Source organism: Colius striatus, chromosome 1 (genome assembly GCF_028858725.1).
Source record: "Colius striatus isolate bColStr4 chromosome 1, bColStr4.1.hap1, whole genome shotgun sequence".
NCBI lineage: Eukaryota > Metazoa > Chordata > Aves > Coliiformes > Coliidae > Colius > Colius striatus.
The window spans coordinates 122,973,952-122,988,005 of NC_084759.1; the positions used below are offsets into that span (position 1 = coordinate 122,973,952).

The following is a 14,054-nucleotide window of genomic DNA, read 5'->3' on the forward strand; positions in this document are numbered from 1 at the left end:
CTGCATGTTGATGTTTGCAGATAGTGGTTATCCAGCCTACCTTGGTGCCCGTCTAGCTTCTTTCTATGAGCGAGCTGGCAGGGTGAAGTGTCTGGGAAATCCTGAAAGGGAAGGCAGCGTCAGCATTGTTGGAGCGTGAGTGTTGCATTTCTTTGCTTTATGTTGGCTGCAGTTACTCCTCTGTGTCAAAGTACCTCTTCTTCAGAGAAAAAGGTCTTGTTGATCTGTGCTGCCGAACTAAAAGTAAGTGTATGAGTGGGTAGATAGATGTTTAATCTCTGTTCTCTCAGAACTGCTGCTAAATTGTGTGTGGGGACAGAAAGAATGAATGTGGACACGTAGTTCTGTGAAGAGTGGAGTTGCAGTCACTTGGAGCAAATGGCTCAGGGAGGAATGTAGTTAGAGCTGTCACTGAAAGAGTATGTCAAACGATGCTCAGAGCAGGAAAGAAAGGGCAGTTAAAGCAACAGTGTGTGCACTTGGGGGCATAGTGAATTATGATTCCTGCTTAAATAGTAGAGTTACATGGAGCAGCATATCTCAAGCTGTGATGGGCTGTGAAAAGCAAAGATATTCTTTTAGGCTATATTCATTTCCCATGCACTCATTTTCAGGAGAGCCTCTAGCATCTGTAAGAACACCTAGAGCCCACCTTTGCTCTGCATACTTCTGCCATCCACAACATACATACACAAATACGTTGTGGTTTTGAGGTTGGAAGAGAATTACTTGTTGTAATTTCTGGGAAGTCATATATTAGGGTGTCAACTCCAAATGAAGTTGAAGTGGTTCTTGTACAGATGTATATCAGAAATAATTTCCAATTGGAATATTGTTTTCGGTAATATAATCATTGTACCATGTTTCAAGATGTCCTACTAGCACACTTGATGAATCTGCTCCAATGAGAGAGTTTGATAGTCCAAGCTGGTGTTACTACCTGGAGCTAAAGTGACTGAAATCATACTTTGATTCTGTCAATCAGTCACTGACGTAACGGTTTCATAGTATGCTTGATACAACACCTCTGTGGGCATGCATCAAACGCTTTTTGCAGTGGAAACTTGTGGTCTATTACTTGGAATCATGTTGAATTTTCTGGTTTCTGTGATCACTTAGCTGTGTTCGGTGCTTTAGTTTAAACTGTGAAAGCAATTCTGATAACTTTTCCTTATCTCTTCCTTCTCAGTGTCTCTCCCCCAGGTGGTGACTTCTCTGATCCTGTCACATCTGCTACACTGGGCATCGTTCAGGTACGTCCCATGACATTGCAGCTCTTCTGTTGGCTTTGTTAGACTTGAAATGATCGTGCTGCAGTGCATTTGTGCCAGTGGCAGGGGTGAGAGAGCTTTGATTTGACACATGCAGATTTGTACGGTGATTTGGAAGACGCTCTGGAAGTGTGAAAGGTGACCTTATGAAGTGGTCTGTGAAGTGATGCATTTGAGATCCTTTTGCAGGAGGGAGCGAAGGTAGCAATTCCTTTCAATGCTGAATGCTCGGGAACTACGAGCGTGCTTACTGATTGCTGCCCATTGAGCTGCACTTCAAATATGGCTCCTCTCAGCTGATTTGGAAAGTAAACCACTCTTAATAGATGCACTGAAACCACAATGAAATCCTCAGCAGCAGCTGACTGGGAGAAAAATGTCTTGCAACTGATTGCAGCCTTGTTTTGGGAAAAGGAGTTACATCTAATAGGTCTCCACTTAATTAGTCTACAGTATTGACATATCTTTGTTGTGGCTGCCTTCTCTCTCATGAGGAGTCTCAAGCTGAATAAGTCTGAACTCAGCTTTAAAAAAAGCATCATGATTTGACGAGTGTATTTGAAAGTCCTTGCTATAGTTAAATTAACGTAAGGAAGACTTTGTGCGTTTCAGGCTTGCATTTGTGATAGCTTTTGCCATGTTGCATTTGCTCAAAATTGCTCTCTGTATTATTGGGGATTTTTAATTGACTTCAATTATTTTAGTTCTTTTTTTCGTATTTGGAACACTGATTGATCTTTCTGGCTTCTGGCAGGTTTTTTGGGGCCTGGATAAGAAGCTGGCACAACGCAAGCACTTCCCCTCTGTCAACTGGCTGATCAGTTACAGCAAATACACACGTGCCCTGGATGAGTACTACGACAAGCATTTTACAGAGTTTGTCCCTCTCAGGACAAAGGCCAAAGAGATCTTACAGGAGGAAGAGGACCTTGCAGAGATTGTGCAGCTTGTGGGGAAAGTGAGTAACCAGCCATGAGGAAGTGTGATGTCCATAAGCCATCCTTCATTTCCCTGCTGCTAGTGCAGGCTTTTGGCCATGCCTTAGACCAGATTTGATGGATACTGCACTGTCCAAGGAAAGTCAAATGGTCACTGGAAGATGTCAGACTCTCTTGCCTCTGCCTGTGGTTTATTCCAGCTGTCTTAAATGTTGTTTGGCTTGTAATGACACATACGTTTTTTAGGTTTAGTAAAGCTTGGCTTGATGCTACCTTTCTCATGTCAGTTAGATTGCAGGACATCTATTGCTGGAGTTAAGCAATTTCACTTGCCTCAGTGTTCTAGTCTTGCTGAAATTCCCTTTGCTATGTCTTAACTGATCTATACTGTTGAAGTTGTCTGAAGGACTAAGGTTTATTGGAAACTATGTTGCCAGCCACAGAACAGAGGTGTTGGCCTGTAGAGACAAAAGTGATGTCTGCTTTTTCTAAAAGCTGCTGATGACCTAGTTTCTCTGTGATGTTCAGGATGAGCAATGTTGATTTACTACAAGGTGGTGGTAGTGTGTAGTGAGCTTATATTAGCTACAGTTATTTAGAGAAAGTTTGCTCCTTTTGCTCTCCCTATTTGCTGATGTATGTTCTAGCCCAACCAAGATGAGGCCTTTCACTAGATCTTGCCTAGCAGAGCTCTCTAAATATGTCTTTAATGAAAAGGACATGTGACCTTAGGGCCTTCTGCAGATACCTGTTTACAAAACCATGTTCTAAAAGACTAGTTTACAGAGCAGGCTAGGATTAGTTCCTTGATCTGGAAGGAATATTGATAAGCCATTGCTTGTAACTAGGCTTTAGTCGCTTGATAGAAGTACTGGAACTGGTGAACTTGTTCTCAGATGTTAACAGATTCTTTCAGTCTGGGCTTGGCTGACAACTGCAACAAACCTTTAGAAAGGGAGAGACTTGGGGAAAAACAAGCTTTTTGTTTTGTTTTAGGTTTGAATTTTGTTAGTCTCCTTGTGAAAGAAAAGTCCAAATTTCCTGTCTAGAGAGCCCGCTGGGGTATTTAAAGCTCAATCTGTCCCCTTTTAGCAAAAGGACAGTGAAGGCGGGGAAGAGTGTCCTGTAGTGCCAACAGCAGCAGCGTGCAGCAGAGTTGTGGTTGTCCTGCAGTTTGATAGGCATTGTCACCAACTCCTTTTCTTGAATGTCAGACAGAGAAAGTCCATTGGTACTTGCGGAGACTAGTATCCATCCTTATTTATCTAGTATGCTGAGATCTAGTTTTTCCTTCCATGGACATAAGGATTGAGGAAGGTAAAAATGAACTTATCTCTTTATATAGGAAAGTGATGTCTCAACGTATCTCTTGGCAAAGCCACGTGCATTTTCTGTGTCTAGTGGTTTTTCCATTATCTCAAAAGAAACTTCATTTCTGTTGTTTATCATTAGGAAGACTTAAAGTAGACTTATTAACTGGCCCATCTTAATTTAGCAATCAATTAAATTGGCTCTATAGCAGGGAGTGAGGAATACTCAAAAGAGAGAATTCTGCTGGAAGCCATTCTAAAAGGGTAGGAAGCAGGTACTAAAAGATAACAGTTCTTGGCCAGGACAGACCATGTCATTGTTGACTTGCATACTAAACTAACAATGTATTTTGTTTTTCTAGGCTTCCTTGGCAGAAACAGATAAAATTACCTTGGAGGTTGCCAAGCTGATAAAAGATGACTTCTTGCAACAGAATGGTTATACGCCTTATGACAGGTGAGATCTGACTAGTCCCTCTGCCTTCTTGGTCCTGTGTGGCCTGCATGTAAACTGTTATGTGGAAAGAAATCAGTGCAGAAATTCATTTTACTCACCATAAACTGTGCTTAGGTAGGCCATGGAACAGTGTATTAATAGTGTCTTACTCAAGGCAGGCTGAACTTTTCTGAATGCTGTCACACCCTTTAAGTATCTCAGGCCCTCATCTGTTGTTCATTTAGCCAGTATTTCTTATTAGCATGTCCTCCTTAGGACCATTTCATTTTCACTGTCAACATCCAAAGTCTTCATGTTTATTCTAACAACACGTGGAGGACTGCAAGGATTTGATTTCAGTTACTATTGCATAATTCTTGAGTAAGCTGGATCCACTAAAAAACTTACTGGATCTTTTCCCTGGTGCAATCCTTATTATCCTTATCTGCTTTGCTTCTTTCCATGGTATCCTGTGTTTTAACAGCCTGACAATGGGCTTTTTTTACTGCATCTCACTCACCAGACTGAGTAGATCAGAGGGTCTTTAAGTACTTAATCACCAAAAATTTACACGTATGTCACTCTGTAATGGTGTGTGCCTTTGATTAGGTTACTAGTGCAAGTATGCTTGTATGCAGTTACCAATTAAAAGAGCTTTTTCTATGTGGATTGCTTCTGGAACAGTCCCTTTCCTGTGAGCTGTCAGGTTATCCCAGACAGTTTGGAGGAAGCCTGTTCCCCTGCTGGGCAAAACAGGAAGGAGGAATTCTGTTGGCCGCTCTGGTAGCTTCCTTTTCTCCTTAGCATTGGCACAGGTTGAAGTGTGAGACTTGTACTGCGATGGTTCCTCTTCTCTGCTGTTTTGCCCAGTGTTTGGGTGCTGCTTTAGAAACCTGACTTCATGATATAGTCTTCAGTCCCGTAGTTTTAAATAGGTGAATCCTAGGCTGTCAGAAGCAGTCACTCTCCTTTGATGGTATGTTTTAAAAATACCTGGAGTAAAAAAGGCTAGTACTTCTGTCATGTGAGAATTCAGAGTTGTTGGGAAGGCAGGAGCAAAGGCTGGTCTTATTAACTGTTCCAAGATGCCTGACAGATCCTATTCTGTTCCATCAGGTTCTGCCCTTTCTATAAAACAGTGGGAATGCTTTCCAATATGATTGCGTTTTATGACATGGCACGCCGTGCTGTAGAAACCACAGCCCAGAGTGACAATAAGATCACGTGGTCCATCATCCGAGAGAACATGAGTGAAATCCTCTACAGACTTACCTCCATGAAGTTCAAGGTATGTTTGATAGGAACTGAGTGGCACAGCTTTTGATGAACTTCCAATGCACCTGAAAGGCTGCTGGTCAGGGTGCTCATCACTTGCCTTAGGTAAAGGTCTATGAACAGAGACTTTTTGCAGTTGTTTTGAGTGTATTTAAGAACCAGCTTTAGTTTGTGAGCACAGGAATGGCCAGTTGGGTGATGCTGGCTGCAAAGCCTTGGCAACCACTCCTTCAAAAGTCTTTTATGTTATATGAATTCATGGTGTATTACAGACACCTTTCCTGTTTGTTTTGGGGTTTCTATGTTACAATTATGTATAAGAACATAATATGTTCTGAGAAGACTAGTAGTAGATAAAAACATCCTAAAGTTTAAATCCAGGAACATGCTGAAAAGTCAATGAGAGAAATGTTGATCAAGCTATTTTAAATGAAAGTGAAGGGAAGAAATGCTTGTCTCCTGTAGTAATATGTGATGTTCCCTGTGTTTGGAGCCTAAGGCAGGTAGCTTGGAGGAGAGAAAGGGAGGAGTAATTTCAACGTGGGCTAAAGAGAGAACAAGTGGCTTGGAGCACCTGCTCTGGGTAACTTCAGTAGCCATCTTTTTAGAGTACAGCTTTTCTAAAAGTAGTAGTAGCAGTTAATGGTAAGACAGTAACCTGTGATGCTGGCGTATCTTAAAGTAGACTGACCTCTCTGAGGTATAATGCATACTCTGTTATAAATCTTAAAAGCCAATCTTCCAATTCTTTCAAGAACAAGTACCATGAGATAAAATTACATTTAAAATCAAGTGCTGTTGTATCCTGTTTCAGCAGGGCACTGGCTTTTTTCTGCAGCAAGCAGATCCCTGGTAGGTGTTCTTAAAGCATCAAGAACATAAGATACACTTGGAGACATGAGCTGCCCAGAGATGGTTATATAGAGATAAGGGAGGCAAATATGGTTTTTACAAACCCTGTCCAGTAGAAGACATCTGGCATACAGCAGAGGGGTAGACAGCAGGGATGAAAAAGGGAATCCAGAGGGTGAATGCACCTTGAGTGGAACTGGCAACAGTTACAAAAGGAAAATTGTATTTGCTGTGTGACAGTCTAAAAGGCCTGAGGACTTAAACGTCCTGCATCCTGTGGTCTGTGTGCTGTAGAGAGGCAACAAGGTGTACCCACACATGTAAACTCCCTGTGTTTCCCAAGAGCTGCACTGACCTAGAGGAATGCTGAGAAGGGAGGGGCAAAGGCAATGAAACAGATTTCACAGCCTGGCAGTGAATTTTTCTTGCAGGGAAGGTCTTGTAGCGTCAGAGCAAAACTGATCGGTACATTTTTGCCCTTGTCTATCATGAAAACTATTCTGAGAAAATGAAGCAGTGCAAAGGTGTTCTTGAGCTTGCTACGGCTGCAAAGTAAGATTTTAATTGGAACTGAGTGACCTCTGGCTGATGGCAAAGTGAATCTTGCACTTATGGGAGAGGTAGCTCAAAAAGTACAGTAGAGCATTTCCAAGTCACAAAGACTCACGCTCCATTTGTTTTGGAGGTAGGATTTGGTGTTCAGCTCTTGAATCACACAGCATCAACCGAGATACTCAGTGTTACTGAATCCTTGCCAAATCAGTTGTTATTCAGTGAAGTAACTACTGCTCAGGAAAATTCTCTATCTGGTATCCATTCTGCCTGCTCACTGGACATGGAAAGAGGATGGTATTTTAACCTGGTGGCTGTCAATGAGACAAACAGGAGGCAGAGATGGAGCTGCGTAATGCCCACTCTGCAGTTAGCGTGCATTAACCCCGAGGCTGAGAAATGACAGCACTGGCAAAGGAGGGTTCTCTGAAGTGCCTGTCACTTTTCCTGACAGGACTGTTAATTTGTTGTGTTGTCTTTCAGGACCCTGTCAAAGATGGTGAAACCAAAATCAAGGCGGACTATGCTCAGCTCTTTGAGGATATGCAGAATGCGTTTCGCAGTCTGGAAGATTAGACTCAACCTCTGTGACCACTCCAGTATGTCTGCTCAATTCCTCATCTCAGCTCCTCTGCTTCCCTACCTTACAGGAACGATGCAACAGTACTTGAGTTGATAAATACCCCTGTGTTTTCCCTGTTCATACTCGATTGTCCTTACAAAACATTCCTCTTAGTTTGTGTTTCGCATTGCTTTGGGTATCTGAAATGGCGGGTGATGTGTGAATGGCCCGGCTGAGTGAGGATATGCTGTTGTACACTTCTAGGGTGGGAAAAATTTCACCTTCCCTCTCCCAGCTCTCCTGGGAACTGGTCTTTCACCTTGGGCTGTAACCAGTTGGGCTGTACTGCCAGAGGAGGTGTAGATCTTAATGCAGTCATGCGGTACATTCTGAGCTGGCAGTGGTCAGGACACTTACATCTGGAACTTTGCTAAGTGATTATCTTACATAGAACTCCCTATCCTCAAACAATTTGACCATATTCCTATGACACATTGATACAACCAAGAATTCTTCACTGTTATGCCCCTTCTGCAGCCCTCAGCTGAATGTGTTGGTATTGAGATGGTAGTTCGGGGTCTCCCCAAGGAGTAACTAACTAGAAGATGAGCACGTACATGCAGCCCATATACTTTTGTACACTGGAGAAATAGAATTTTATTTTCCTACTGAATACAGCTAGGACTGTTGGGACTCAGCATCAGCTAAAGTCAAAGCCATAGGTGCTCAGCTTCCAGCAGAATTTTGCTGCCTTGTCTCCCACTAACCCCATGAAATGTCATGATGCTCAGGTGCTTTAGTTGGTGAAGGGTATGGGTGCCGCCGTGTACCGCAGAGCACGGGGCAAGTTATGGAGCAGGAGCAGCTGCCTCCCAGCACAGGGCCTGGGTCCTGACAAGGAGAGGAAAGCATAGGCTTGGCCTTCCTCCTCCACCTGTGCTCGTGTGGCTCTGTTGGTGGTGGCACAGAAGGTCCCCAGTTCTCACATAAGAATGTATGATGCTAAACTGGGGGCGGGGGATGAACAGGGGGAAGGTTGACAAGTACAAAATGTATTTACTCTTGCTTTGTCGACTACAATGCAAGAGAAACCAGTGACTGGTCCTCTGTTCTGGCAGCACTCTGTCCAGCACCAAAAACTGCTCTGTCTTGAGCTTGTTTATTGGCAAAACTAGTATGAGGAATGAGGATAGAGCAGCCTTTCCCTCAGACTCCAAGGGCCCAACTTCCATATCATGGCTGCAGTGAGCAAGCTCAGTGCTGGCATCCTCTCTGGCTTCTTGCTCGTGCCAGGTGCCATCTAGAACTGCTTCGTTGTGCAGCATCCTGTGCCCAGCTGAGTCCTAGCTGCTGCTTTGTTAGTCATGAATGAGTAGCCATTGTGGGTGGCAGTGGCGTGGCTACGTCAGCATTAATTCTGCATTGTGGTATTTCCACCAGCTGCTGGCTTTGGACAGTAGTGACGCCAAGCAATCTCGTGCTACGGACCAAATGCTACCACTTCCATGATGGTGTCAACTCCCTCTTTGTCAAGGGAATGCCCAGCTGAAACTGAAAGGGGTTCTCTCTTTGGTTCTCCCCCAAGGAACCTGCTCCTCCAGCTGACACTTGGGTAGTGAATGGTTAAGTTTACAGCTGACTAAACTTTTGGTGTCTGCTGCTTGTTTTACCAATGAGCTTGTGTGAATGAGTAGCCGCCATCCAAGCCCTTGCCGGATTCCTCATTGTTCGTACCCCTCACCATTGTACTATGTAGTATTTCATGCTAGAAACCAGATGTTCTTATCTCTTTAGAGGATGTTATAAACTTTACAGAAGATGTCTGAGATAATGCAGTTCTAATATTTATTGTGCTGTACCTGGCCCTGAAGTGTGACCAGTTCAAACAGTTTCATATATATTTTTGTCTCTTTTTTTTTTTTGTTTTGTTTTGTGTCCATTTCCAGTGTTGAGATGCTGATGTTCACTGTGTCCTGCCAGTCTTCTCTCCACAGCTGTGGGGGGAATTACAAGATAGGCAGAACCCCACCACCTGTTTTATCTTGTATATTTCATAATGTATGTTGCTGGAAATTGTGTAAAAAATGAAAAAAGTTTAAAAAATTGTTGAAGTCAATGAAAATAAATTGAAAATAAATTGATTTAAAGTAGGTCTTAACCTGTTCTCTTTTCTAACGTCAAACAGAACCTGGGCCACAGGGGTGTATGTAGCACACCTCAGGCAAGCTTACAGCTTACTTAAAAATCTTACAGGTTTAAAGAAATGCCTAAAATGATGAAGCAGGCACCTAATGGGGCAAGGATGCTGTCAGTTCTCCCATTCCAGTACAACGTGCATCACCTTCTTAGGCATTACATGAAAAAGTTATAATGTAGGTAAATATTCTTGGGGTAGATATTTTGAGGACTACTTTTATTACAACCCATGTACACCTGTAAACTTGGCTTTTGCTGCTAGTGGCTGCCACGCACAATAATGCAACACTTGTAGCATTTTATAGCACCTTGCTAAGCCTTAAACTTATTTCCCTGCGATGTACCTTGTGTTGTGGGATACACCTCCCAAGTCCTCAGGTGTGCATTTGACAAAGGGATGGGAACTTCTGGATGGTAAGACAGAAGGAGCTGAAGGTCCCAGCCTGAACGTAACATGTTAGCACTCCTTTACCTAAGGAATTGAGATTACTTGTTAATAGCAACAGATGAAGTGAGAATACACTGAAAACATCATGTTCAGGCATTTTTGTACAAATTCAATCACTGTAACACCTCTTTCAAGGAACTGTTTTGCTTTTTTCCAGGTACATAGTAGAGCTACAGCATACTCGACCAGAGTAGATATTCGAGTACTGCCCCTGCATTACAAAGGTGTAGCTCACTGCTGGCCACCACGGACTAACCAGTAGTTTGCCACAGACATAAAGCAATCCAGGGAGGGAAGCAATGAGTTCAGGTTTTGGCAGCTGGGAAGTTCACAGGTGGCAATGTCCTCACTTCATCCACTCGACTTTTGTGGATCTGGAAGGCTGGTGTCACCCAGCGGCCACAAGAACACTGCTCGCCCCGCCAGCTGAAGGAGCCCAGCTTTGACGTGCACTTGGGACACAGAAGCTGCAAGATAAAACACATGGTCCAGTCTAAGGCACACACAGATGTAGTGCTATTTAAAATGTACTTCCATAGTACAGTAAATTGTGGCAACCTGCGCTGAGCCAGCTCCTTCCCTAGCAACACTTCACAGAAGGTAAATGGGCTGAAACACAGGCAAGAAAAAAAGCGCTAAACTGGCATGCTGTTTAACCCTGGGTGTAGCTGGTTGCTGTGCTAGTAGAAGGGAGGGGGTGTAAATGCAGCTGCTCAGAGCTTGTGTTGTTCCAGGACAGTTTTTGCCAGTCTCCAGCAAGCCTCAGTCAGTCTGAGACCACAAGATGTTTGCTGAGTCCCACAAACTCTTTTCTCATCTAAAACCCAAAGAGCAGATAAATCCTGTCCAACATGCTGGCTACTGTTCTCAGACCAACAAGGCCAGCACTTCATTATAAAAGGATATTTAACACTTAAAATTCTGCTCATAAGCTTCAAAATTCATGCCAGAAAGGCTGGGAGATGGAGGTTCTTGTGTGTGGACTTCTGTATCAGGGAGCAGAAATAAGTTTGTTCCACCTTTTCAAAAACAAACAAAACCCCATCCAAAACACAAAGCACAATGCTTCCCCCTTCACCTGGCCTTCCATTACTCCGAGCAAGGCTGGCTCCATCCACTGCACAGGCTCGGTGAAGTAAGAGGTGCACTTCTCACGGCCGTCGCTGCAAAGCTGAGCAGAGCCCGTCATCCTCTTGTGGGCAAAGGCTGTGGCTCCGCTGCCTTCCACGTGGGACAAGATGCTGGAGCTACGGAACAGAGCTCGCCTGCCCTCCGCCACACGGCAGGGAGAAAAGAAGCAGAAAGGAGGTAAATAGTTGAGGTTCTTTAACAGGGAAACCTACAGACAATGGAACAGGGACATGGACCCCTTGACAACAGAGTAGTTAAGCAGGACTACAAATCATAGAATGGTAGGGGTTGGAAGGGACCTTTAGAGATGATCTAATCCAACCCCCCCCGCAGAAGCAGGTTCACAAATCCTACTTTTTTTTTTTTTAATATAGTCCAGAAGGTCAGCAGGCACTGACCCCATGCAGGGTATGGTGTCTTTATTATGTAGAATTCTTTTTAAACAATTCCTGCCTTACCAAAACTTTAAATCTACCCTCATAGGCTTGAAGAAACCTACAACCAGGAAATAGCAGGATTATTCAGTTTCACTTCATCCACATCATCAAGTTCCCTTCAATCCATAAAAGGTAGTTAAAATGCAGTAAACCCCGAAATCTGTCAGAAGTTTCTTCTGGAGAAACAAATTGTCAAAAAACGAACGAGAAGTCACAATTTCCGGCCAGCAACTTCACAGACCCCAGTGGAGTTATGTCTGCCTACAGGATGTGGCAGCATAGGCTGCACAAGTACTGCACAACTCCAAGGAACAAAAAGGTTTATATTTCATTAAGATACTTTTCTTTCTTTGATTTTTCTCTGTGGTGCACATAGCATGGAAACTTAGGCAAGAGCTCATCCCTGTCCTGATAATAAGGGCGTGCCCATTGATTTACACAGGCTACTTTTCTCTCGAGTCGATTTCAAAATCACATTTTATGGAGAAAAGAGAAAAGGTTCAGTACCTGCATTTCCTGCACCTGTAGAGAACCTCTGTGTTTGGAGTTTGACATGTACTGGTTGGATCAACAGCAAAGAATTCTCTGGGCAAGTCCTGAAGTTCTGCAGAGGGATGAGTACCAAGTTGTGAATCAGACCAACGTAGCCACACTGCACTTCTGTAGGACAAAACAACGCTGCACCTCTGCCCCAGGCACAACATGAACCTTTTCCACCTCCCTTGTCCACTCACCAGTTCCACTGATAAGCTAAAACTGAAAGAGCCTCGTCCTGCCACAACTAAGATTAGGATTCACTTAACGCAAGGAATTGGGATCTAGACTTTGGCCTTAACACTGGTAAAACAGTTGCATTTTTCTTTATGTTCTTACTTAAACAGTAAGTAAAGGCAGAGGAATTAAAACAGTTCTGCCAACCTTTCAGTGCACACAGTATAGCAAGTCAGCTTATGAATGAGAACTAACTAAAGAGAATGACACACAGATGCAGCACTGTCATGCTGGATATGCCACATTGAGATCTTCCAAACAAACTACAGATTATTATTTTCTTGTAAAATTACACATGTGTACATACATCTACTACAGTCACGCTTTGGCAATTTAAAGTATGAAAGTTTACTTCATACTCTGATTTCAATCTACCTTAAATTTGTTAGGTTTTTTTAATTTCGTGGACTTGTTCTTGCAGGATGTAAAGTTTGCTTAGCCAGGTACAGAAAAATCAAGTAAACCTATCAAAGAGACCTTTACCATTTCTGCATTCTGCTGAAGAGAACAGCTCCTTATGGACCTTCTTTCTCAGGCATCTCTCAAAGCCACTTTTTTCCGCCCCACTGATGAGCTAGAATTCTTTAGGGCCGGTATGACGTGAATGTTCGACAAGCCGACTCAAGCCTCGGCTGCTCTGAGGGCAATACTCAAAGCCAACTACCTCTGACACGGCCCCCTGTGTTCGTTTCGGAGCAGACCGCTCCTACCTGCCACTAACCCTGCCGCAGCTCACGGCTCTCGGGGCTGCCGCCGGCACTCACCGGGGTACCTCTCGGTGAGCATCTGCAGCCGGTAACGCTTGTAGAGCGCGCTGCTGCTGTCCACGGCGCAGCCCATGGCCTCGTAGAGCTTCAGTTGCCCCTGGAAACCCGAGTTCACCCTGCGGCGGGGGGAGAGAAGAGCGGGGTGAGGGTGGGCCGGGCGGGCGGGGAGCAGAGGGAGGCGTTTGGGGGGTGACGGAGACTCACTCGGCGTCGGGTTTGGCGGCCCTGACGGCGGCGTAGGCGTCCTCCCAGCCGAGTCCTTCCGTCTTCATGAGGTAGGCGGTGACCACGGCCACGCTGCGGCTCACGCCGGCCTGGCTGCAATGTAGGGACAGGACGGCCGGCCGTGAGGAGCGCCGGCCGGGGCGGAGGCAGGCCCCCGCCGCCGCCGCCCTCGCTGTCCCGGCCCTCACCAGCGGACGAGGGCGGCGCCGCCGCCCGCCCGCGCCGTGCTGATGAAGGCGATGCAGTCGTCCAGGCGGCTCAGCAGGTCGGCGCCGGGCTCGTCCAGCGCCCGGACGTGCATGGTCCGCACTCCCGGAACCGCCGGCGGCTCCTCCGCGTCCACCGTCAACACCGCCACCACCCCCGCCTCCGCCAGCGACTCCGGGGACGAGCACGACTCCGCGCCGCCCACGTAGAGCCCCGGCAACACCGGTACCATTCCACGGGGCCCGCAACCCGCTCCCGCCGACATGGCGGCACACCCGCCGCGGCCGAGCGGAGCGCCGGCCCCAGCATGGCGCCCGGCCCCGCCCCCGCGCCGCCGCTGGGAACCGGCGTTGCCATGGAGACGGCGGGGCCGCGGCGCCGGCAGGGGGCAGCAGGGAGCCGCCGGCGGCGGGAACGGGCCGCCCCGCCGTGCGTGCGGCGGCCGGGGCTGTGGGAGTCCCTGCGGCGGCCTTGGCCGGCTTGGGAAACCGGGGGCTGGTGGCGGGGCACTGTTTTCTTTTCCCTTTGCCAGTGTTGAAGTAATAATTTCCATAGCGATCTTCACACATGTGTTGAGTACCCGCTCCATTCTCTCCACTGTATGTCCACGAGTGCCTGTCTCGCCTCGTCCCTTTTAAAATCAAGGGGTCTCCCACCTTCCCGTCCTGCCTCCTTA

The 14,054-nt window shown here is 45.8% G+C and overlaps 2 protein-coding genes across 5 annotated transcripts in view; one reads left to right on the forward strand and one right to left on the reverse strand.

Moving 5' to 3' along the window:
- The window catches only part of ATP6V1A (ATPase H+ transporting V1 subunit A), a 32,744-nt gene extending 23,398 nt beyond the window's left edge, over positions 1-9,346 (forward strand). Inside the window, exons 10-16 of one of the 3 annotated variants that reach the window (XM_062005543.1) lie at positions 21-135; positions 1,190-1,253; positions 2,026-2,229; positions 3,882-3,976; positions 5,072-5,243; positions 7,118-7,233; positions 8,637-9,346. In XM_062005543.1, coding sequence (XP_061861527.1) covers positions 21-135; positions 1,190-1,253; positions 2,026-2,229; positions 3,882-3,976; positions 5,072-5,243; positions 7,118-7,210 — 743 coding nt within the window. In that variant the 3' untranslated portion in view covers positions 7,211-7,233; positions 8,637-9,346. Of the gene's footprint in view, positions 1-20; positions 136-1,189; positions 1,254-2,025; positions 2,230-3,881; positions 3,977-5,071; positions 5,244-7,117 lie in introns of all 3 variants that reach the window. The other 2 variants (XM_062005551.1, XM_062005534.1) reach the window with 2 other exon arrangements.
- DUSP12 (dual specificity phosphatase 12) lies at positions 7,809-13,678 on the reverse strand. Of its 2 annotated transcripts, XM_062005575.1 has the most exons (7): positions 13,360-13,678; positions 13,151-13,264; positions 12,944-13,062; positions 11,916-12,012; positions 10,919-11,105; positions 10,097-10,307; positions 7,809-9,864 (listed from the first exon to the last, which is right to left on the reverse strand). In XM_062005575.1, exons 1-6 carry the CDS (start codon positions 13,641-13,643, stop codon positions 10,146-10,148), a joined length of 963 nt encoding a protein of 320 aa, XP_061861559.1. In that variant the 5' UTR covers positions 13,644-13,678; the 3' UTR covers positions 7,809-9,864; positions 10,097-10,145. The 2 variants fall into 2 exon arrangements, with proteins under 2 accessions (XP_061861559.1, XP_061861550.1); XM_062005566.1 differs by lacking the exon at positions 7,809-9,864 and having other exon boundaries at positions 9,924-10,307.
- Between the last annotated feature and the right edge of the window lie 376 nt (positions 13,679-14,054).